The following is a 25,398-nucleotide window of genomic DNA, read 5'->3' as shown; positions in this document are numbered from 1 at the left end:
ATATGCTGCCTAGCTGTAAAAATCCAATATATTTCAGTTAAAGTTAGCTTTGTCTGCCATTTTAGAGAATTTAGTAAATATAATGTAAGGATTAGTTTTTTTTTTGTACTTTTTATTTGTTGGAGCAGAAATACTATACGAGCAATACAAAATATTAAGAGGTATACACAAAGGGACTGGACTACAAGTATCCATGATAAAGTCTTGTACAAGTTATTTCCCTCACTTAAAACTGCAAATAAGTACTTATGAACATTACATGAAGTGCAGTATTTTTTTTTTAAACAAATCAAATAGAAATGAAAATAAAATCTGTATTGTATTGCAAGTAAAACCACAAACATGATTACATATCATCAGTGGTGGTTATATAAACAGAAACACATGTCAACTGTCAACCATATAGATGGTGCAAGGTGGCATTTTTATTAAATATAAAGGTTCTTGGTGACCTCTTTTCCTATTCCCTACAAAAAATATACCGAAATGAATTCAACTTGCTATATTTATATCAAATCTGTGCATAAGAATAAACACAAGTCTGAATACTGCTGCCACTCAAACAAGAATTTGCTAAATAAATAAAGCACTCAAATACTGGCATGTGTTGTGATGCATTTGCCATGATTCTCTCTCACACAGGAGATTGGGGGGGGGGGGGGGGGGGGGGGGGGTATTCATCGTGACAACATTTACAGTAAAATGTTCACAGAATTGATAGTTAGAAACCAGGGTGCAGTAAGACCAATGTAGTTTATTCAGTGGGATTTAAGTGTAGGATAAAAAAAAAAAACAGACACTTGTGCTCTAGAAAGATTGAATCAAATGTATATGGGGCATATAGTTTAAAAACCATAAAGGAAACAGGCAATGATCTAAATACACTGTTGAATCCAGATGACATCCAATTTGACTGATGTTTTGGGCTTTTATCATTTTTTTGTCTGTTTTGGTCCCAATAGTACTTATTTACTCCAATCAGTACACTAGTAAGGAATATAACCCAGGAAACAAAAACAAAAAAAAAAGTCCTTTATGGAGATTATTCAAATTCTATAAAAAGTCTTAGAAATTACTACTGTATATTTACATTTCTTTATACATTCCCTAACCTTTTGTTAACTGAAAAATGGCAAGAAGTAGTAGTTTACTAAATTTATTTTAAAAATCATAAAATGTTCCTTACAAAACAAGATTACATTCTGCACATTGTACTGACTGGATGTCTGGCACATTTATACCACCAGTATTTTTGTCCATACAAACAGGTGTACATAAACATGAGTCTGTTCACTATTTAGTTACAGAAAACACATTACAATAAACCATCAAAACAATTTAACAAAAATAAAATCCAGAATAAACTCATTCTGCTGCAGTTTCAAATATTCCAAACATTTAGTAAGGTTCACTAAGAATTAAAATGTTACATTGGATGGAAAAGAAGCAGAACTTGAACTACACTCCAAATGCAGAACATCTACCGAAGGCAGAGGAATGTTGGCTCTTTAAACAGAAGCAGGCACAGGTCAAACCAAGCAGCGCAGACTTTCTTCAATCACACTCTTCTTTAGAAGAACCGACCAGAGTACTGCTTCACACTGAAATACAGAAAAAACACATTAACACATTAAAAATGCAAAAAATGTTGATAAAATGTTTAGATCAAAAGCATTACATTTTTACCTGTCTAACTAGCGAAGACATCCATCACACTAGTTAGTAAAAAGAAAAATAAAAAAATATAATTATATATAAATAACTGCAATGCACTTTTTGTTAGAAAGAAGCCTGTTAGTATGTGTGAAACACTGCTTTCAATAAATTACATATTTTCTAGTCGTCCAGATGAAGCTAGGCCTGTGCCGTATGGCAGACTGCAATTTGTTGTCAATTCATCTAGCTAAAAACAACAAAATCACTAGTCTTCCACACAGAACAAGGCCAATTTTCAGATCTTCCAAGTTGTCTTACTAGAAATGTGTTATTTTTCCTATAAAATTATATATTTGTTTATTTTGATATAATGCACAATATAGCAGCAGTTTCACAATTAGGAGAAACCCTTGAATAGTTTCCCAGGAATTAGTATAAGAACATTATGGAAAAAGGCAACAAAATGAAGTAAGCGTAGTCAATAAAATAGTCAGGTAAAAGTCATTTGAGTTAGTTCAGTAATAAAATGAAGACACTTGGACATGCATATCTGTAAATACTTGCCTGTTCTGCAACAGATATTGAGCATTTTGGATCTGGTCCTGTGTGCCTGTGATAGTAATAATGCGATCCTCTGATCCCTGTAGAGGTTCATCAATTTTGATTGATGCACCAGACTCGTGCCGGATTTGCTTGATTCGTTGACCGCCCTTTCCAATTATTGACCCAGCCAGCTGAAAGAAGGGCATACAATAAACAGAACAGCAAAAAAAAAAAAAAATATCTAAGCACCATCACCTAAAACCTTTAAAACAGATGGTAAGTTCTGACCTTTGACCCATTAAAAGGCAACCCCCCCCCCCCACAAAATACAACTGCTATTTTATCAAAATAATCAAAACATACATCTTTGGGGATGGTAACTTGAGTTGTGATAACAGGTCCTCCAATATCTCCATAAGAACCCCGGCCACCTTACAAAAACAAAAAGAAAAGGAACATTCAGGGTTTTTCCCCCCCCCCCCTTCTTCAGTAGTCAAACTTTCATATAAAAAAAGGGAACTCTCCCAGCATATACTACAAAGCCCTGGTGAAGACTACAGCATTTGGGTAATAATTAGTTTGTCTAATGGACAAGATGACAGATGTAACATGAGTGATAAACACTGGTTAAAAATTAACAGGAACAAAACCCAGCAAGCAGTCTATTCTTCACAACTGTTGAACTCTTTAAAGATAATTCACTTTTTTTCTATTTAATGTCAGGCAATTCATGTATAAGGAGGGCCCTTTTTTTTCTCTACCATGGGTCACAGCAAGATTCAATTCTTACCGGACTGAAATGGTTCCCACGATGAATTATTATCTTCGAGACAAACCAAAAAGAAAACAATTAAAATCACAAGTAACAAGTGTAATAAGATTTTTAGAACTGAATGTGTAGAACATGCATATGACTTCAACCACATCCCAACAATATACCTTTTCAACTTATTAGAATAAAATGAATTATATCTTCAGTAAAATGCACTCACCATATCCAGCCCCACCCTGTTCCATTCCCATCACATGGAGCAAAGAAAAGAATAAAACAGATTAATATACACACATTAGGCATAAAAATCTATCCATGACAGGACTTAATTACAAATTGATTAATTATAAATAGAAAGGTATTGATTACAATAGAAAAATATGTTACTTGAAAGGTGGACATGGAAGACACTTTATACATCTGACAGAATTCATTTGAGGACTGGATATTTCCATGGTAAAACGCAGGTCTAGATTGTACTGTTGCTTTCAAAATACTTGTTTACAATTACATTACAAGCTTTTTGATATGTGCTCAGAATTCATTGTACAGAGACTAGGCTTTTACCTACAAATTCAACAGTTCTTTGGTTACCGAAGCAACCAGTAATTCAAAAATGTGTTGCCTAGCAATGAAAAGCTGAGCCAGCTTGCACCATAAATGTACAGACTTAAGGTTATGTTAACAATAACCTTTAAACTACCGATTATCAGCACATCAAATGCAAGTGTTTTTTCTGGTAACAAAATATATTGCTTAATGTCCATAAATAAATTACCATTCCGTCGTAGCGATCACCAGGCCTGCCTCTTCTATCATTACTTAAAGAAAGAAAGAAAAAAAATCTTAACATTCTCTGAAACATGTTCTCTTTAACCCATTTCACTAAGGATACACCTGCAGGTATAGACTGACTCAATGTCTTTCCAAGCAAACAGGATTCAGTTATGTGACTACAAAAACATGTATAAGTAAATAAGACAATTAACATAAGTATATTAATACAATTTCTGGCATGATCAATTATTAAAAAAATAAAAACCATGGTAACCTTAATATCACTGTGTGTAGTACATTATGCAAGTTATAAAATTAACTTATTAAATGGAGAAATATTACTGTACAATGTGTTACTGTCAAGTATGTATTTGGATTATTATTTAAATCTATCCTTTGCTCAAACCAATGTGGCGCTGCTGTGTTAGAACTATTCCACGTACAAAAAAAGGAATCCTTGTTTACTTGATGGTAAAGAGCATTAGGAAATGACCTATTATTTCTTAAAATAAAATAACTTATTGGTAAATATTTCTAAGAACAGATAAGAGTTTACTTTGACATGGGGTAAAATATGTATAGTAACACCATTAAATGACACTGCAAATAAATGTTACTAGTGATTGTTACACATATGGAGTTTGTACAAAACATTTCTTCACTTACCTTAAAAAAACAAAAGAAAATATGAACAAATAAAAGTACTTCAGAGGAAAAAAAAAAAAAAAAAAGTAGGGTATTCCACTGCAGTTGCTTGACTCCGCTAACTGAGACATTGAAAACTAGTATTCTGCGTTGCTGAGAGTTTTTCAAAACCATTATCAAAATACAGCATAATCAGTTCACAAAAAAGATCTTCCTCGGACACTGTGCCAAGGCTGGAAGTACCATAACTTGGTTTAGAAACATGCTTGCAGTATGAAAATGCAAGGGCAAAACGGCAGTGATGGTGGTGATTGAAAGTAAGGCAGAACTGTTTAGGTAGAACCTAGTTCGTTCGTTCGTTTGGCCCTTTGATGCAGATTGAAGTGTGGTTCAGTTCGCTTGGACTGATATGTGAAACCTCTGAGAACCACGTAAATCACACCAGGATATGCATCAAACCAAGCGATACAAAACGTATTCCAGTTCACTTCAAAACAAACCACTCCAAACAACGAAGCAAGTTGTGGAAGTGATACACTTTCCTTGCTGAAGTGTCTCCTTGTCACACATACGCAATGCAGGGCTTGTCAAAAACACACACCAGACAAGAACACCATGTCAAATGTACACTACAGCACAAAAAACATACTATGGGGCTGATTTACTAACTGGCGCAACCTGGGGATATTAGAATAAATTACACCAATAGTGTTGAGATTGAATTACTGTAAAAATCGTTTTATAGGTCGCACTTGCGTAAAAGTTACTCCCCTTTTTTTGAGACTTCAATTTTAGGAAAACACTCGTTTAAAATGCTATTTTTACAATTGACTTTTTTTCCTACATGCTCAACACCAAGAAAGATACACAGGCTTAGTTTCGAAATAACCCTGTCTCCAACATTATTGCATTAATCATTTTACAGTTTTTCATTTTTAAACTGCTAGAAACTATTCAGTTTTTCAAAATTTCTAATTTAAAAAGTAATTAAGAGCGTAAAATCAAGTTACACATTGCACATCACATCTGTATGAAACAATTTTATTTTAACTTATTTTAGTACCCAAACAAGTTCAAGAACATTTCTTTCCAAAACCACTTGGGACAATTCCAGCTACACTGGCTTTTACAAAATTCATTGTATTATAAATTCAAATTTGAAAGAAAGTATTAAAACAGTGCTGCAGGGGCTTCTAAGTGGTGCATCTGGTAAAGGAACTCTGCGTGGAGTGCAGGATGAGCCCTACAGCCTGCAGGTCGCTGGTTAGAGTCCAGGGTATTCCACTGCCAACCGTGGACGGGAGTTCACAGGTGGCAGCGCACAGCTGGCAGAGCGCCGCCCGTGTGGGGGAGGGCTTAGGTCGGCCAGGGTGTCCTTGGCTCACCACGTACCAGCCCTGTGGACTGGCTGGGCGCCTGCCTGTAAGTAGCCCAGAGTTGCGTGGTTCTCTGACGCTGTAGCTCTGAGGAGTCTGCATGGTTGGCCTGCAGAGTGAAAAGCAGCGGATGGCTGATGGTGCACATTTCGCAGGATGCGTGTGTCCATCTTTGTCTCTCGAGTCAGCACGGGGGTGGCATCGGTTGGCCAGGTTGAAATAAAAATAATTGGGCATTTCAAATTGGGGAGAATCAGAAAAATAACTGGCGATTCCAAATTTTAAAAAATAAATTAAAAAAGCAGCTTGCATCAATAACAAACAATAAAACTAAACCGCGCACCATCGAACAACCAGTAAACAAAACATCTTAGTGTTGCATACGGTGCAGTACAATTGCATTAAACCTCCAGCTGTACAATGAAACTGTTTTGTTAATCAGAACCATACACAATTCACAAGTGTACCACTGTGTTGCATAGACATGTAAAAGTTACAGTTTATGTACTAGTCATTCAAACTAAATGTTTTCTACATTAAGCCATAAACATTTTCCTCCTAACAACTTGTTTTTCTTTCACCATTTTATGTTGGTCTGTTTGGTCTCCAGTCACGTACTGTTTTTTCAGCATTGCAGTTGCCATTTTGGCAATTTCAAACCAGAGTAGCATTTTCTGTTTTTTTGTCTGACTGCCCAGTCTCATAGTCACCTGCATTATTACAGCATTACAGTTACAACAAACCGAAGACTTCATTAGTTCACTCGGCTTTCTAACAAATAACTGTTTGATACGGATCCCAGGGGCGTGTTCAGTCTGAATGTTGACAAATCAATGGCTCGAGAGGGTGGGAATAAGGAAATTTATAGAGACTGTATGGCTGTAGTAATCCCATTGGGGCACTGGTACAGTAGTTTAACATTGCACACACCTGCGCATACGTCACTTTGCGGTCCAATTAACCCTCTGCGGTCCAATGTCGGACCAGGTCCGACACCTTCAAAAAGACCTAAAGCACAGCACAGGTCTAGTCGTTTTTCTCCCCGGAAAAAGCCAAGAAAGCCATTCAATGGCCGAGTGAGACCGATAGGAGCCGAATGAACCCGAAATAAAAGGGGTGTGTGAGCAATAGCCCTAGTAACTGCACCAGAGATAAGCAGACATAAACAAAGGACGTAACTGCTTACGCACCCAGTGCTCAAAGAATGTCACAGACATTTGCAAAGCTTTTTTAGATGTTATAGTAATAAAACAAATGACCTGGATCGCATTGAGGAGTTTGGTGAGAAAACGAGTGATCAGGAGATGATTTATCAGTATGCACGTCTATAAAGAGGGATGTGAAAAATACAGCGAACAAGGGGTGGGGCTTGGCTGGAGATACAGTACCGCGTGTCCTGTTGATATGCAGTGCCTTTTAAACATGTTTTACTGTGAAAAAAAAAACACTTAAACAGTTCATGTGAAATAAATTACATCCGACGTGCCTGACACACACCGATTAAGGTTTTGTGTTGTTTTAAAAAGGCAACCCCCCACCAAAAAAAATTCCAAAAACAGTTTGCTTTGCGATTTATAATTTTTCACACAGCTCTGTGTTGGATTTGGTAAACATTCTTTTTTATTTCAAGAGATACTGAAAAATTAACAATGTCACTGGCAGTATAACTGATTATATATTCAAAGTCCTCCTCTTGTGGTGTTTTTTATACTAGTTTTAAACTATGCCAGATTCCATAATAGACTGGCTCCAGATTGTACAGGGTACCACACTATTCATTTCAATAAGGAATTTAATGGGAACCAAAAATCATGCCAATTTACACAGAATGCCAGTATGTAGAGGGGCTGGATTAGACATGTTTTACGGTATTTAATAGTAGTTTCAGAAATGTCATTTTAAATCCCGCACCCTCAAAGGTCTTACCTTTGAATGTTATATCTCTCTTATTTAATGAACAATGCATTTGTTTTCCAGCATTTCTGCCCATACCTACCAAACCTAAGACCCACAATACATGTTATATTTCACAATCCTGTTTTAACAGATTGAATAAGAAGTTTACAATAACAGTTGCTTTTCTCATCAATTGTTTTGCACACTGACAGCAGTTTTCCCGTTACCCCGCGATATGCACCCAATTGCGGGTAAAATAACTTACTCTGCTCCGTCGTCTGAACTGGCAGGATAGCTCTCGAAGGAATACGGCTCACTTCTGTAAATAATTCGAGAACGGGGAATATAGAACCTTATAACTTTAAAATGCTTATTAATTTAAACCCATATTGTTTTGAACTATAAACAGTAAAACAAAGATATAGAAAACTGCAGAGAATTCACGAAGGCCAGATTCGATTAATATCAAAGCGATTAAGTCTGTTAAACTAGGGAGTCATAATAAACTTATGATCTCAAGAGAACATTCGACTTAATTTATGCCTGCGGGAGCCAACAGAGGCCACAGAGTTCTGCCCAAGAATATACCCCAATAGAAAAAGGCAACCATGTGATGTGGCAGTCAGTCAACGTATGGGACAACTTTGATAAATATGTATATATTGGAAATATACACACCAGAACTTTAAAAGCTATAGACAACTGTAAAGCTCTCGAATGAATATGGGCAAAGTAAATAAGTAATACATATGAGAATAGGATATTTTAAAACTTCTTGCAGGTTTATTTATGAAGCCAACATGCTTCCATACGCTTGCCCTTCAGAATATGCACATCCATAAGACATGGACACATAGCAGAATGTGAAAATTCAGGTTGAGGCTCATTTATCAAACCACAACATGAAATGAACATTCTGCTACATCTATCACTAGTGTCCTTACCCTCCTCTTGGGGGCGGTGGTGGCGGGAGGGGAAGATTGCGAGCCCGGCTGCCTCCTCTGCCACCTCGCCCTGGGGGAGGGGGAGGTGGTCCTCTGCGAGGGCTCATGTCATCGTAATCCCTGCGAGACTGAGGCATGGGGCGGCCCCCTCTTCCACCAGGAGGCATGCGATCAAAGCCCCCTCTACCACGCATAGGGAAACCCATGGGACGCCTTCCGCGGTCATCGTACATCATGGTAAAACCACCATAGTCGTATGTTTCATCATAAAAGTTTGGATCGTAAGGCTGCGCACGCCCTTTAATAGGAGACTAAAAATAAGACATTAAAATATAAAGGTTGACCTTGTTACACAGAAAGTCAATTTAAAAAACAAAAATAATAATATGTGCACTAGTTTCAACAACATGCAACATGAAATTGTATATTAAATCACTTTCATCTTACCTCTGATATCAGTTCAAGAATAACCTTAATGCATTCTACAACTCGGTCAGGTTTTCCTCCAACAAGCACTACTCTGTCGGTAGAGTGAGGGCAACACTCTTGGAACAGTTTGATTGTTGTTTGTGTGTTCTAAAATAAATTTAAAAAATTTGTTTTAAAAAAATATTTAGCTTTTCAAACAAAATGCAAACATGTAACATATGCAAACATTAGTGGTTCGTACATTAGTGGAACACACCCAGTCTTAAATTTGAGGCTTAACTTCTTTCTCTTGATGCACCTGTCTGCTCCAGTTATTACGTACCTGTACTGCACGGCAAGATGTACCACTGGAAGACTATTGTCTTTATTTACCAAATATCACAAACAGGTCTTGCAAAAATACTTTGGGTGAAAAATCCCAAGGCAGCCAGGTCAATGCGAGTAATAAAAAACAACGTGGACTATGTCCGAGCTAGCCAACTTGCCCCCTCCAGAGAAGCTCCACCAGGGGCATGGCAACTTCCTGAGCTTTATTCCAATGTGCACCTGTCAAGTACAATTTGCAATGTAGCAGTGTGTGCTACTCCATATACCTTCACTAGGTTCTACAGACTAAATGTCAAGGATCCTCAAAACTCTGGCTTTGGAACAGGTGTTAAGGGCAGCTTCGAAAGTGAGCTCCTCCTTCAATTTCTTTAGCTACTTGTTACTGGGGTACCAAATGGTAATGCACAAGGCAGCCTCGGCTTAGCCTCGTAGCACAACGGTCGTACGCCAAGCTTGCCCTTCTGACGGCTTCAGTATACTAACCCATTCGGTAATGATAACACTTCATATATGAAAGGGAACATTAGGTTATTATCATAACTCTTGTTCCCCGAAATAGAAATTTAACCATTAACCTTCAAGGTCACTGCGTCCATGATTTCAGCAGGCTTGAAGGAAAAGTTACACTGGGATCTGTGTGCGCGATCTCTTTACACCCTTGTGGGCAGGCCATGAATACGTCACAGGCTGGGCGAGGAGCTTTGATATATCTTATTCAGGTTTCCGGGTCTTTAAAAGGTACAGTGGCTTGCGAAAGTATTGACCCCCCTTGGCATTTTTCCTATTTTGTTGCCTTACAACCTGGAATTAAAATTGATTTTTATTTGGATTTCATGTAATGGACATACACAAAATAGTCCAAATTGGTGAAGTGAAATGAAAAAAATAACTTGTTTAAAAAAATTCTAAAAAATAAATTACGGAAAAGTGGTGCGTGCGTATGTATTCACCCCCTTTGCTATTAAGCCTCTAAATAAGATCTGGTGCAACCAATTACCTTCAGAAGTCACATAATTAGTTAAATAAAGTCCACCTGTGTGCAATCTAAGTGTCACATGATCTGTCACATGATCTCAGTATATATACACCTGTTCTGAAAGGTCCCAGAGTCTGCAACACCACTAAGCAAGGGGCACCACCAAGCAAGCGGCACCATGAAAACCCAAGGAGCTCTCCAAACAGGTCAGGGACAAAGTTGTGGAGAAGTACAGATCAGGGTTGGGTTATAAAAAAAAATCTGAAACTTTGAACATCCCACGGAGCACCATTAAAGCCATTATTAAAAAATGGAAAGAATATGGCACCACAACAAACCTCGCAAGAGAGGGCCGCCCACCAAAACTCACGAACCAGGCAAGGAGGGCATTAATCAGAGAGGCAACAAAGAGACCAAAGATAACCCTGAAGGAGCTGGTAAGCTCCACAGCGGAGATTGGAGTATCTGTCCATAGGACCACTTTAAGCCATACACTCCACAGAGCTGGGCTTTATGGAAGAGTGGCCAGAAAAAAGCCATTGCTTAAAAAAAAAAAAAAAGCAAACATGTTTGGTGTTCGCCAAAAGGCATGTGGGAGACTCCCCAAACATATGGAAGAAGGTACTCTGGTCAGATGAGACTAAAATTGAGCTTTTTGGCCATCAAGGAAAATGCTATGTCTGGTGCAAACCCAACACCTCTCATCACCTCGAGAACACCATCCCCACAGTGAAGCATGGTGGTGGCAGCATCATGCTGTGGGGATGTTTTTCATCGGCAGGGACTGGGAAACTGGTCAGAATTGAAGGAATGATGGATGGGGCTAAATACAGGGAAATTCTTGAGGGAAACCTGTTTCAGTCTTCCATAGATTTGAGACTGGGACGGAGGTTCACCTTCCAGCAGGACAATGACCCTAAGCATACTGCTAAAGCAACACTCGAGTGGTTTAAGGGGAAACATTTAAATGTCTTGGAATGACCTAGTCAAAGCCCAGACCTTAATCCAATTGAAAATCTGTGGTATGACTTAAAGATTGCTGTACACCAGCGGAACCCATCCAACTTGAAGGAGCCGAAGCAGTTTTGCCTTGAAGAATGGGCAAAAATCCCAGTGGCTATATGTGCCAAGCTTATAGATACATACCCCAAGAGACTTGCAGCTGTAATTGCTGCAAAAGGTGGCTCTACAAAGTATTGACTCTGGGGGTGAATACTTATGCACGCTCAAGTTTTCTGTTTTTTTGTCTTATTTCTTGTTTGTTTCACAATAAAAAATATTTTGCATCTTCAAAGTGGTAGGCATGTTGTGTAAATCAAAAGATACAAACCCCCCAAAAAATCAATTTTAATTCCAGGTTGTAAGGCAACAAAATAGGAAAAATGCCAAGGGGGGTCAATACTTTCGCAAGCCACTGTAAATACCCCTTCATCAATGGTTACATTTCTATTTCAGGGAACCAGCGTTATAAGAACTAGGAGTGGGCACCTGAAGTAACTTAAAAAAAATAGATGGTGATTTTCTTCAATCAGTTGCCAGGTTTATTGAAATATGCAGGGAGTCTGGTCCCAGGTACAGGACAAACAGAATACTCATCATTACAATGTTTGCATGACATTAAATACCCTTCTGTATAGCTGGTCAACCTCCCCTTTCTCTGACACTTAACCAATAGCCAAGGTAATTTAATTTATTGTGTGAGTGTAGTCTAATGTGACAACCTCTGAACTCAGTGCATTCTTTACACTCCTGGAGACAAAAGGTCCATACATCTGCCTTTTGTTATCTTCTTGCGACCCCCTTTGATCTCTTTCGATCTCTCTGAAGTCTTTAGAGCCTGTGCTAATTGTAGTCCACAGCATTGTTATCTTGCAGTCATTGTTGGGCAAGAGCTTGTAGACGCAACGTCTTTATCAATGGTTAGCAGTACATGCAATTTGAACCAAACAGTCTGCTATCTGCAATATTAGTCTTTTCAGAAAAGAACACCAGTATAGCTCTGCCAGTCCACATGCGTAGCAAACTGCTAATCAATTCTCGAACCATGTTTTCCAACAGCACCAATATCAATATTTTGATATCGATAATATCCATATCGCAATATCGTGGGATTTAAAAAAAAATAAAAATTATGTACGCTCGCAGTTGCATACTTTTTTTTATTGCTAATACTGCTAGAAAAAACACAGTATAACCAAGTTTATTTTATATTTATACAACAAACCCTACATATACCAATCATTGTCAGTCTTGTCTGCAAACATCACACACTAAAGAATTATTTTATTTAAACAGTGACCAATTATTTTTATATCCCAGCAGCAGTGCTTTAACTGGATGGGCCACTCAGGACCCCCACTAAAGTATTATTTAGCCATTTACTCCATTGATTGGCATTTTGGTACCAAACGCTATTTGCATGCTGCATTAAGCACTATTGGCATTATTTTGAGATAAGCGTAGGCATCAGCGGTTCATTGCATTTTGTCCGTGTGATTTACTTGCGCTATTGTGAATGTATTTTTAAAATGTGAACTTTCAGTATTATAAATGAGATGTACTTTTAAAACATCAAAACACATCTCAAAATAATGAAAATTCTGCACGACACGGTACTTAATATTTTGAGGTGCGAGTCAGCATGTACACGCAGAGCAGCTGAATATTCAATTACTTCAGAATTGGCGAAAGTCTGTGCGCAGTGAAGTATAGAAATATTTCAGTTGAGGTGGCTGATGATGGAACAGTAAAACAATATAACAATACCTTGTTTTTCTCCATGGATATTATGAACCAAATCACCACTAAGTTAAAGTTATTGCTTTTCATATGTAAATAACTGTTAACATATCTATGTCTCATATTGCAATTGTGTTATTATATTTCTGTGTTGTGGAAGACTTCGATATTCATATACAATTTTCAAAAATACATATTGTTGCCCACCTCTAATAACCTAACCCTATTGTATGGGATGCATTTGCATTTCTTTCCACTTTACCGCTGATGAAGGGTTAATATATATGTGTTCTTATTTGTAGTTGAATTTCATGATCAGATTACTACGAAGTCCTCATTTTATGTACTGTCTCCACAATATTATTGTGGCAGTCAATGGCACAATAATATATCAAGGAATAAAACAAACTTGAATGAGGCTAAAACCAAGAATACAAATTTTAAGTCTCAACTTTGTTTTCACAGCCTCACTATATAGATACACACACACTTTTTTTTCAAATTCCAGTACGGCTAAGGTAGCAAAGTGTACAATTGGACCTATACATTAGAAAACTATAGCTAAGTTACATAAAGCAAGAAAGGTAGCAGCACAATTATATACTGTAGTAGGGTTAATGTCTATGTTGTGAGTAAATAAATACAATAGACACACCAGAATGACTTACTTCTTACCTATTGGAATGATCAAACAAAACTATTAAACTTCAGACATTCTTACCTCTCTCAGCTCCTTGATCTTGGCTCCCTTAACACCAATAATGCCTCCTGCCAGGCTTTGATGAATGAGAAGTCTCAGCTCACTATCAAAGTCAATCCCTTTATAATGCTGGTACTATTTGTAAGGAAAAAAATTAATGAAATACACTTACATTAAAAAAAAAAAAGCTACTAGAAGATCACGTGGCACAAACAGCACACTTACTATATTAATAAATAACTGCTGCCCTCCCAGGCAGTATTGATAACTAGTTTGTATGAACAACATTTACAATACCCGATAGTAAAAACGCAGAACAGTTTTTTTAATTCCATTTCAAAAAAAAAAAAAAAAAAAAAAAAAGTTTACCAAGGGAATCAGCCATATTCCAAAGTTATCATAAGACAGTTAGAGAAAATGTAAACAGGTAGATGCCAGTTAAAAATGCTCCAAAAAATTACAAAAGTAGCCTGTCCTCAAACAAGGACTATGGCACATTAAATCCCTTCATATGCACACTATATCTTCCACCAAAAAGCAAAGTTCATACCTCTTCCAAGGTAGGGATAATCTTTAGCAGAATCTCGCCAATTGTTTCGATGTCGGCACTGATACTCAGAATACTGTGAAATACCATTAATCACCGGCAATTTCCAAATGGAAAAAAGAAAAAAAAAAGAATGAATTGTAAATCAGACACATGTGAAATTCAACTATTAAAACATCAAATTTACAGTCACCACATTTTTAATGATGATTTTAGAGATGCAGAAATTATACTTAAAATTCCCCATCAACAACATAAAACTAGTTACAGAACATTAACATGCATAACTTTTAAATCTAACATATAGTAAATAAAACAAATGACAAGTCTTGAAGAATGGGCAACTGGAAGGGCTCAGATTAAGTGGGCAAGAAAACTTTGCGTAGCCGAGAGCAGGAAATGTGGAAATTCATTAAAATTCCCCACCACCAGCAATTTAGTAAAAAAAAAAAAAAAAAAAAAAAAAAAAAAAAAGTCTCGCTATCACATTCGTAACACTGGCACACCTTCTCATAGGGGAGGAAAAAAGCAGGAGAGTATGCAAGTGGTGAACATTGTAGAGGTGCTGGACAGAAATCTGGAGCAAGGTTATGAAAAAAGTTGGAAGATACAGCATTACTGATGGGCCCTTTGAGAAACCAAATACGAATGCAGGACAAAACAAAACAGACAACACTAATGAGTAGTGAGAGAGTGGTCAGAACGCTGGCATATTTCTCATTAAAGATTATGAACACGTGATGTTGGGGAGGGGGGCGCAGGGAAGGGGGGAGCAAGGTGGGCCACAAGGACAGAGCGAGAAAGACTGCTTTGAACAATTCATCATTAACAACGCAGCAAAATATGCAACACTTCAAGCTGTGCTCCTTCCATTCAAATGAATTAGTGGATCTCTCTGTGTAGGCAACTCATGTAATAATTGCAGTGACAAAAAAATAATAATAAAGACTTAATGGGGAAAATACAGAAAAAAAACCCAGTACACCGTCTTAAAAAGGGGATACTATTAAACAAATAAAAAAGGCAGGTTATTAAATACATTTTTCTCTTTCTAATCAGGCAGTGAGGCATAAACTGTTGGGACATACCGCTCGGGGCCACTGCTGTCTGGGACTGATACACTGGCATTGTACTGCATTGGTCATTGGCGTTCGTGGATGTTGGCATTGGGTATGGGCATTCAATCAGTTGTCAAGTAAGGTGCCCGTTTGGCAATGAGCACATTTATGGGCATGGCCAACCAGGGTTTCACATGGGCGTTCAGGGGTGGATGGGCCAACGTCATGATGGGCAACGCAGGGGCATGTCGATCCAGAACATGGGCAACGGAGATAGGTGGCCAAAAAAAAAACAAAAAAAACAAAAAAAGGAGAGGGAAGAGGGGGGAAAAGGAATACATTTTAATTGAATACAAACTATACTCATCACTATTAAATCCTCTATAATAGACTTATGTCCTGAGGAATGAACAAGAGCAGTTGACTGTGTCTTCCATTAAATACTGCACAGCTTTATAAAGGTAACAAAATGGACTGAAGGGCTATTTCTTAGATTCAGAACTACAAAACTAACATCTAACCAAGACCATAGGTCCGCTCAGGACAGTAGACACGTTTAATGGGGCTTTCATTTGGGCAAAAAGTGGTAATTGTGGGTTTCAATGTAAAACAAACTTAAATAAAACGTAAATATTCTTAAAGTGCATATTTCGCTTTTTTCACACAAAAAAAAAAAACAAAAAAAAAAAAAACTGTCTGGTCACATGAGCCAACCTATAGAAACAATAACTTGGGCAACTTAATATTTAATAATTTCGGTACTTAAGTGTTTAGAATTGATTTGTGATCGATATTCATTTTAAAACAATGTTCTGTTGAAGGAAGAATAGATGGAAATGTAAAAAAAAAAAAAAAAAAAAAAAAAAATTAACTCTGGTTTAGGCCAGCCACCGCAAGGGATTATGTATTATTTGGAAGATTTGCTTAATGGGAAAATATGTAATTAAAAAGGGGTATCGACATTGCGTGTGCCGCTAATTAAGTTTTCAATTCAGTTGGAGTATAATTTAATGGAATCCTGTTAGTACTTGGGAGAGGTTGAATTAAATAATAATAACAGAGAGACAAACTGAGGTGGAAACAGTGAAACCCTAAAAATCCTTAGGACCCAAATCACTACAAATGGCTTGCAACTGAAGCCACCACAAACCCCCAAAAAGGTTACATATTTTTTTTAATCTCTAATAGTACTGAAGGTATAAAAGAATAGGTTACAAAAGCAATACAAAAATTGCTTCTTTGGTGTATAACTTCTAATAAATACTCACGTCTGTACGTAGTGCTTTAATGTTTTTGCCACCCTTGCCAATCACAGCTCCAGCATTCTAAATAGAAAGAAATTTAAATTAGTTTGGTATTACCAGCAGATATAAATGGAAAAATATTTTTAAAAAAATGCACATACTTTGCTTTGCAACAAAACACGCAATTCCACCATTTCATCAGTATTGCGGGACCTTTTGAAGACCTGCTCTTCCTCCATATCCTCTGCCGGGCGCTTGCCTAGGAAATATGCATATATTGTATTTATTATGCAAGCAGGAAGGATTTGATCTCAGTTTTATTTTATGTTTTTATTTAAAATGTAGTAGTCGTGTGTTGTCAGCTGACCGCTTCTTTTCACACTGCAGACTCACCATGTAGCAACCTCGAAGCTACAGCATTGGAGGACAACGCAGCTCCGGCCAGCTTACCAATAAACCCGCAGGCACCAAGCCAGGCTACAGGGGTCGTTGATGTGCTGTGAGCAGAGGACAACCTGGCCGACCTAACCCCCCCCCCCCCCCCCCCCCCCCCCCCTTGGACTCAGACCAACGAGGTGCCTTTACCAGATGCACCATTCGAGAGCCTGTGATCTAAGTTTAATAATGCAAGAAAAACCCAAGGCCTATGTTTTCACTATGAACTGCATAGCAAAAATGAGGGCTCCTGTTCAAACAAAAGCAGCTATTCTGTATAGAATGCACGACTCTCACAACAAATGAATTGTATGCAATATTTTAATATTTAACTTCTGTATTGTAATTGTTGAAAGGCTGTAGAAATACCTTGCACAGAAACTGAAAGGGTGGCATTTACATTAGAAAAGATGACAATAGGGTTATTCATGCACAGCAAAATGTAACTGCATTACTGTATGCCAAATGTGCCCCTTTTATTAGATCTGTCCTAGATTACAATCTCATCTGCAAAATTAGAAACACTGGACATGTTCAAATGTATACAGCCATTTCAATAACAATAACTGCCTGTACAAATTAAATGACTGCTAACAAAGAGCTGTATTTAATTAGCTGTATTTAATTGTGTCTGATAGCAATGTGAATCTTTGTTTTGGTTATTGCCATAGCAACCAGAGACTCTCTACCCTGCTACCATTTTCCTGATTCATGTTCCCTTTCAGAAACAGTACAAAGGCAGACAATCATTCATTTACAGAACCTTAGTGAATGTCCACTTAACCATCCAATTCTGCATCAACTATGTACTGAAAAAAGCATGCCTCCCTTTTAATCAAACTGTCAGACATCAGTAGTTAATCTAGGTGCATGTAGCAATATAACAAATTTGCAATAACAATGAAGAAACATTTGTAAGAATTTGGAGCAGTCGTAAATTTAGTGGACCTTCAAATATTAAAGCCACTGACCCAAATGCCTGCAATAAAAAAATAAATAAAACCTACATTAATGCGGTCATGATTTGTCTAGTTTCACTTACTAAGATGCACAGGTGTCTTTAGGTACATAAAACAGACTAATCTAACTGCTCATCAACTAGCTTTGGGTGTATGTGCGCAACTTAATAAATCTTGGCAACTGTGCCAGTAAGAGAAGCAAAATCTCTCATGCAGGCAAGAGTGGCTTTTAAAAGTACCTTTTAGTTTCCAAACAAGGTACTCAATCCGCTGTCATCCCTAGTGCTTGCCAAAGTGAATCAGGTGCTAGTGTGAATCGCACAACTTTGATATAAAAATGGTAGTGATAATTTTACCCTTACCGTTGTCTGTGTTGCTGAAAGTTGTCTCTTCTTCCTGCTGTTCAATTTCAGTCTCCATTGTATTTTGGTCACAAAATTAGACAGAAATTGGACTCTTCTCTGTGGGCAACTGCTAGAACCTGTCATCATAAACATTTAGAAGAGCATTAAAAAAATGAATGAAAAAACAAACATAACCAGAATCAACGTTTGGTGGAACTGAATTTGCTTGTGCACTTACCGGTATTTATTCAGTCTGAATAGGCGTGTTGTGGGCGGGAACTACTACGCCTCCTTTTGAACAGCTTAAAAACTGAGGAGAGAGACAATATTAATTATGTTTTCTGACTATAAATAAAGAACCTGTACTGGCAAATTAGCAGTAGCGGCGTTTGTTTACACAACAGATTTAGAACGCTTTTATTGGAAGTTTTTTTTTTTTTTTTTTCCCCTAGCAAGATATTTGCTGCTGAGACATTTCACGTTACATTGGTAGGTTGGTATCGTATCTTTTCACAAAGCGATTAGATTTTTTTTTTTCGAACTGTTATAAACGACCGAAACATTTATTCTCCAAAAGTTAACTATTATTGTTTCAACAGGAGCTTTCCCAAACCGTCGTCGACCGGCGTAATTCTAATTAAAGACTCAAGGAACAATTTGATCACGCGTATTACGCCTTTGTTGTTCAATCAAATTATTAATTAAAATAAAACAAACGAGTGCTTTAAGCAATATGCCCTTGGGACGCTGAATAAAGTCACGGCATAAATCCATCTCTGAATCATTTGTAACTACAACTGACTACTGTACTACTCACATCTATATTTATCTTTGCAAATATACATTATGTATTGTATCACTTCCTATCTCATCTTAAAAGAGAATGCCATTATTTTTGGAGGTGGTCATCCACTTGAATGGCATTTGTATTAGTAGTTCCCTGCCTAGCTTATGCCCCATAAGGAATTGCGTACGTCTATCAACTCGCAAAAGGGCTGCTCCATCACCAGATATTGCTCATCCAAAACATCGCGTTTTGTGTGTACTGTTATGCTGTTTTATAGATATTTTAGGGGGGAGGGGTGGTTGTGATGTCTAAATTACATCGTCCATTCGAATTTATTAGTTGAACTGCACCGGACAAAGAACTCGTTTGCCCGTGCTCTGTTACTGAAGTGAAAACCCCACAGCAGGCCTTTTCTGTACCGCGGTAGTCTGCAAAAATACATGCAAAACAAATTAGTGTGACTAAATACAGAAAAGAGGGCTCTACATCTTACTGGGAAATTAAAAAAAAAAAAATGCAAACTTACTCACAATAACAATTCTACCCGTACTATCCAAGTAGTATAATACTTAGGCCTAGTTTGGCGCAGTCAGATAATTACAAAACGAACTGTTTGCTTCCCTAATTAGCAATAAGATGTTATATATCTGGACACATTAGATACTATCCTGTACACTCGAAGCGTAACGTACTGCAAAATAACGCCACCATTATATTTTAGTATTAAAAATCCTACAAATCTTTTTGTCACCAAACCACCACGCAGTAACCTTTGCATCTACGGCTTAAAAACACAATTAGTTTACCCAACTGTACCTTTATTTTACTCCCTAATTGAACTGCTGAATCTGTTATATTGTATATTAATTAGCATTAGTTACAATACCGTCTACCGTTGAATATTTTGTGTAATCGATCTATTTTGCTTACCTATTTTGAAACCCCCTTCCTACTCTCCTCGACAGATTTACAACCGAATGTGATACAGTGGAGCTTCGGCCTAACCTCAGCACGGAGCATTCTGATTGGAAGGCAATGATTCAGTATTCTGCCTTTGTAACGTAATTGGTCAATTAGAATGCCAACCATGAGTAAGGGGCCAAGCTAACGCCGATCGTGAAGGTAGTTTGGTTGGATATACAACAGATCACTGTGTTTCTTCCACACGGTTGTCTAGGTGTGTGTTGAAATGTTAAACGTTCAGTTAAAAAAAACGCAAAAGTGAAAAATGCAAAATGTCTCTTTTCGATGCATTAGTACAATTATTTTTATTTGGCTATAGACTTAAAAAATAAAAAAATAAACATTTTCAAAAGTAACGCCCCTCTTCCCGAACCATGTAATCTCGCGTTGTTTCGGTTATTCGCTCGTCAGTTTGGCGGTCTGTGCTGAAATCAAACTTGAGTCTTGAATCTCGTTTTACCAAAAATATTTGTTTTGGTGAAATGGATTAGGTGTTTATTCACGGCAACACAGTCATTTACAGAACATCAATGACCATATTATGACAATGCAGTAAGTTGTTGTTTTTAAACAAGTTATATTACAATTGTAAATGCTCACCATGGAAGTAAATGTACTTGTACTGTATTGTTTATTTTACGGGGTTAAATTGTGTTACGAACGATTACATTTTATAATTTAACCCTCTTAAACATGTATTCGTGGTTGTGCAGTTTATTGAATTGAATATTGCTTTTGTTTGTCACACACCTTATAAAATCAAAAGCAATGTGTCTGATTTTGATTCCGCTTCAAAAAGATCGTTAAAGTAAAACACGACCATTCCACTGAATTTTTGTAGGATTTTTGTACCAATTTTGAAAAAAAAAGACTGTCATTTGAGGCAATATTTCTTAATTCTGGCCCCATTTGTTTTTGAGAAATTTTTATTCTTTAGTTTAGTGACATCCAATATTGGGTGTGTAATTACTGTATCTGTATGTTTACTTGTAGTCTTTTCTAAACCTCCTGGTCCCTAAATTAATTCTTGTGTTTTCACTTTGCATTTCTTTTTTTCAAGGAGCTGGTCATTTATGAAATACTAGAATGGCATTTATTTTCTGACTTGAAAATGAATCCATCTGGAGTTGTACAAAGAGTGGAGACTTGGCTGCAGGCAACGTGGCATATAAAAGCCCCTTTCCAGTGGCTTGAAGCATGTGTCAACTGGATTCAGCAGGAGAATGCTGGTGCAAACCTTATTCAGGCTCAGATTAACAAACAGGTTTTTGAGCAGTGGCTTCTAACTGACCTTAGAGACTTGGGTCATCCAGTCTTGCCTGGTGGCATTTCACAGGCTGCAAAGGTGGATGTTAATGGATTCTATTGTCTACAAATAGATTCCTTGGTTGATGTGAGTCAACCTGCATACTCTCAAATTCAGAAACTGAGAGGCAAAGATGCTACAAATGAAAATGTTACCGCTGTTACACAGGCATCGCAAAAGCCCTGGGAAGCAAAGCCCAACCGCCTGCTGATGCTTCAGCTGACAGATGGAGTACAGCAGCTTCAGGGAATGGAATACCAGCCTATTCCCGTTCTTCATGCCAGCCTCCATCCCGGTACCAAAATTTTGTTACAAGGTGAAATTATATGTCGTCTTGGGGTTCTTTTGCTTAAACCTGGCAATGTGAAAGTGATAGGAGGTGAAGTGGAGGCCCTTGTGGAAGAGTTTACACAAGAAAGAGTGCTCAGTAGGTTACTTGGTGAACCAGAAAATGCTACAGTAAGACCAAATAATATGGATCAAGAACTGGAAGATGCGAATGATGTTATATATAACAATGCAGGGCCATCAGATGAGGAGTTACTTGCCAGCCTTGAAGCAGACGATCAATTAGTAATGAATAACGAAGTGGATTATGAGAGTGGATATGGTAGCAGGAGTGAACATTCAAGTGTTATTACTCTGAACTCTGCTCCTCAAAGTAATCGCTCATACATCAGTGGCCAAAGTTTTGGTACAAGGACCCCCCAAACTGTACCACAAATATCCAGTGAGGAATTGGTAGAATTTGACGATGCAGATTTTGACGATTTTCCAGTGGAAGAACTGGATGAAGTAATCTTTCAGCAAGAGAAGCATGCTGTTTCTGTGTCAGTGGAACAGCACCTCAACAGCAGCCCAGAGCCTTCTGTTGCTAATTATTGCCCACCCCAAAATAGCACTAGGCCCAATGATGTGGCCTCTCTGGTAAATCTAAACAGTAGATCAGGGACACTGAATGATTCTGTTGAACACACAGTTCCAGTAAAACTGCAAACCAATGCAAAGACCATTGAGATGAAACTGCAGGAGAAGAGTGAAGATTTTCATAGTAATACAACTGGCATTCTGGAAATTCCAAATCGAGAAACTCTGTCTGGGGAATGTAAGAGTAAACCTTCCTCAGTAATAGGATTGACAAATGTAGCAAACTGCCCAGAAAAAGTTACAATAAGACCTGTTTTAAAATGTGAGCCTTTTGGTAACCAGCCTTTGGAGATTGCAACAGCTTACGGTTCAAACAGAAAAGACAGTAGTGCATCTTCGGCTTTAAAAGAAAGGGGTTTAAGTTGCAGTCTGAGTAACATTAACATTGATACAAATTCCCTCCCTTTTACCTACCTGTCTGTGCTGTTGGCTAAAAAGCCAGCGACTGTTACTGTGGTGAAAGTTAAAGCTTTTATCGTTACCCTTCTTGGAAACCTGTCAAACAGCAACGGAAGCTGGAGCATCCAAGCCAAAATTTCAGATGGTTCTGAATATTTAGACGTGGAGCTTGCTAATCAAATTCTTTCTAGCCTAATTGGGTACTCTGTAGCAGAAACAAATGTCCTAAAGAAAGACCCAGTTCAGCGTAAAAATGTGATGGCAGGGTTGCAAAAGTGCCAGCAAGAACTTGTAGACCTCTGCTGCATTATGTCAATTGAGTATGACCCTTCAAGTTCCAAAGCAGTTGTGCTGGCTTTACAAGACATTACGCTGGAGAACCACAATCAATTAGAGAAACGTGTACTAAACAAAAGAGCAGTTTAAACCAGAGAAGCTCCTTGATTACTATTAACTTTTTGTAGAAATGCATTTTTCTTTGCATATAAACCCTGATGCTAGTATTTTTATGTTTATATTTTTCATTTGTAAGAGAATAAATAAATACAATTGTTAAACAAGTACATGAACATTGCTATATTATGCTATACTTCTGTAGAAGTATAAGCTAGTAAACAGTTTTAGAAGAATACATATTTCTAGCCTAAAGATGTTTTTAAATGTTCAAAATTAAAACTTTTTGATGTCAATAAATGTGTTTTCTTGAGCTGAATGATATAGTTTGGGAATTCACTGTCTCTTGAATGTAAGAAGAAATAAATAATTGGTTGACAATTCAAGAAAATAACCATTATGACAGGAAGCGATATAGGTTCTCAAGCTTTTTTCTGAATGGAAACTAGAATTTTAAATTGATACCTAATCGAAGTGTAAGAAAAACTATATTTATATGTGTTACCGTATCTTAGCAGTGTGGGCTTTAAAGGAGTGGTAACCAATTCTTTATAACTTTATTAATAGGTATTTGTTTCTCTTTTATTGTGCTGAGAATATTTTGGCAATTTTCGTGTTACCTTTGCAGTTGGTTACAGTGTCTGATTGCGACAAGACCATTGGAGTGAGTTTAGAATCAGTAACTATATTCAGAATAGGGAAGTATAATATAGATTGGTATTCCATGTCAGTTAGACCAATTGCAAGGTCATTTTGAATTCAAACTATTAATTAGGAATTGGATTGCATTTTAACTTTATTTTATGCATGGCCTAACAGCCGGAAACAAATGTAATTCCTGACATTCTGTTAAGAACATTTGTGTTAAAACTTTCTTACCACAAGTTTTTGTCTAATTTTAACTGGACTTTGCATGGGCAGTTTCCCCAAGTAATAATTACTAACAGTAGCAACCTTTCTTATTGAATATATATATATATATATATATATATATATATATATATATATATATATATATATATATATATATATATATATATAATTTATTTATTTAGTTATTATTTAAACCACAGGCCTTGCTCTGCAAACATTAGTTTTAAAATATATTCATATTGTCTTGTCAACTGAGAGCCTTTATTGACGTCTTGCTGAATTGCCATTTATTATCTTTATTATCCTTATTTTGTGTGCTTAAAGCCTTGGCAGAGGCTCTGTGTTTTTATTTAAATGGACTGTTGTGTCTACACTTAAGACATCCTAGTCTGAGTACATTACTCATTAGTCAGGTTCAACATCTAAACTAGTATCTTGGCTTGCATTTCATTATGATATTATTTGCTAATTACTCCGCATGTATTTAATGTCAACTAATATGACAGTGACCATACATAATCTTGTAAAATTTCTCAATTATAAATTAGCTCAACGGGTAGACATTTGATAAGCAGTTGTTTAGATCGCTGTTTAATCCAAGGAAACTGTACAATGTATTCTAAATGTTGTTTCCTTAGTTTTTTTGGTATGATCTGTTTGCAGTAGTACCACACCTGCCATATCGTATTGTATCATAGTCATAGATCGGACATTCTTGTTTACTTGAAAAACACAAGATGAAAACTTTATACTGTTATTGAAAAATTCCATAAGGAAGAAAATGATTACTTAATGAAGATACATCTTTGTAATGTATTTCTTTTCAGCAAAGGAAATCATTTAAAACATTGCCTCTGAATGCCAATGGAGAAAATACAAAAATGTATTTATTAATTGGATTCCAGAATTCAGTTCTTCCTATTTTGACTGTGTCAACTGGTTTCATACTGAAATACTTTTTAGTATTTGGGTTTGTGTTCAACTTTTGACAGTGCATGTATTTTTGTACACACACACGCGCACACAAAAGTAGCTTGTCTTGGCCAATCTTATAATTGCCCCAACAAGCAACCTAATGTAACAAGGCAAGCACAATAAAAGAACCATAGATTTAATTTAAGTTTGATAGAATTGAAGCAATAATGAAAATTCACAATTTCTTGTCTTTGTTTAAATGTCATGTATTTCTGTAAATGTTTGTTTTCCCATCCATGAGTGTTCTGCATTAGCTTGGCAGTAATTAGAGAGAAAAGGCTGCTCTGCAAATTGCCTCTACAAAACATACAGTTCATTATTTTACTGTGTAGACCAGAAAATAAAATGCTGCTAATCAATCCACTTCAACCCTTGTCCATTTCAGTCCTGAGATGTTTTTCTTGAATA

General features: G+C 37.0%; 2 protein-coding genes across 4 annotated transcripts; one reads left to right on the top strand and one right to left on the bottom strand.

Annotated features, from left to right (window-relative positions):
• Positions 1–734: 734 nt before the first annotated feature.
• LOC121318721 (heterogeneous nuclear ribonucleoprotein K) lies at positions 735–20,189 on the bottom strand. 3 transcript variants are annotated; one of them, XM_041255718.1, is made up of 18 exons: positions 20,085–20,189; positions 18,606–18,677; positions 18,386–18,504; positions 16,791–16,888; positions 16,654–16,710; positions 15,416–15,459; positions 14,331–14,403; positions 13,802–13,915; positions 9,057–9,185; positions 8,610–8,920; positions 7,931–7,984; positions 3,750–3,792; positions 3,192–3,207; positions 2,990–3,022; positions 2,563–2,630; positions 2,221–2,390; positions 1,687–1,715; positions 735–1,601 (listed from the first exon to the last, which is right to left on the bottom strand). In XM_041255718.1, exons 3-17 carry the CDS (start codon positions 18,441–18,443, stop codon positions 1,691–1,693), a joined length of 1,293 nt encoding a protein of 430 aa, XP_041111652.1. In that variant the 5' UTR covers positions 18,444–18,504; positions 18,606–18,677; positions 20,085–20,189; the 3' UTR covers positions 735–1,601; positions 1,687–1,690. The 3 variants fall into 3 exon arrangements, with proteins under 3 accessions (XP_041111652.1, XP_041111642.1, XP_041111661.1); XM_041255708.1 differs by lacking the exon at positions 1,687–1,715; XM_041255727.1 differs by lacking the exons at positions 1,687–1,715; positions 7,931–7,984.
• A 344-nt stretch (positions 20,190–20,533) lies between these two features.
• LOC121296233 (recQ-mediated genome instability protein 1-like) lies at positions 20,534–23,277 on the top strand. The gene is made up of 2 exons (XM_041221604.1): positions 20,534–20,669; positions 21,178–23,277. Exon 2 carries the CDS (start codon positions 21,229–21,231, stop codon positions 23,173–23,175), a length of 1,947 nt encoding a protein of 648 aa, XP_041077538.1. The 5' UTR covers positions 20,534–20,669; positions 21,178–21,228; the 3' UTR covers positions 23,176–23,277.
• The last annotated feature ends 2,121 nt before the right edge of the window (positions 23,278–25,398 follow it).

This window comes from Polyodon spathula, chromosome 1 (assembly GCF_017654505.1).
Source record: "Polyodon spathula isolate WHYD16114869_AA chromosome 1, ASM1765450v1, whole genome shotgun sequence".
NCBI classification, from domain to species: Eukaryota; Metazoa; Chordata; class Actinopteri; order Acipenseriformes; family Polyodontidae; genus Polyodon; species Polyodon spathula.
Note: the sequence above shows the minus strand (reverse complement) of the source record. Positions and strands in the feature narration are given on the sequence as shown.

What these genes read in the sequence shown, in the direction of transcription:
- LOC121296233 (XM_041221604.1), top strand. Translation starts at nt 21,229, where the DNA reads ATGAATCCATCTGGAGTTGTACAAAGAGTGGAGACTTGGCTGCAGGCA.
- LOC121318721 (XM_041255708.1), bottom strand. Translation starts at nt 18,443, where the DNA reads ATGGAGACTGAAATTGAACAGCAGGAAGAAGAGACAACTTTCAGCAAC. An exon ending in TTAAAGCACTACGTACAGAC is followed by an intron (nt 15,460 to 16,653) that starts GTGAGTATTTAT and finishes TGACCAATGCAG; the next exon opens with TACAATGCCAGTGTATCAGT. An exon ending in TTCTTGAACTGATATCAGAG is followed by an intron (nt 8,921 to 9,056) that starts GTAAGATGAAAG and finishes TCTTATTTTTAG; the next exon opens with TCTCCTATTAAAGGGCGTGC.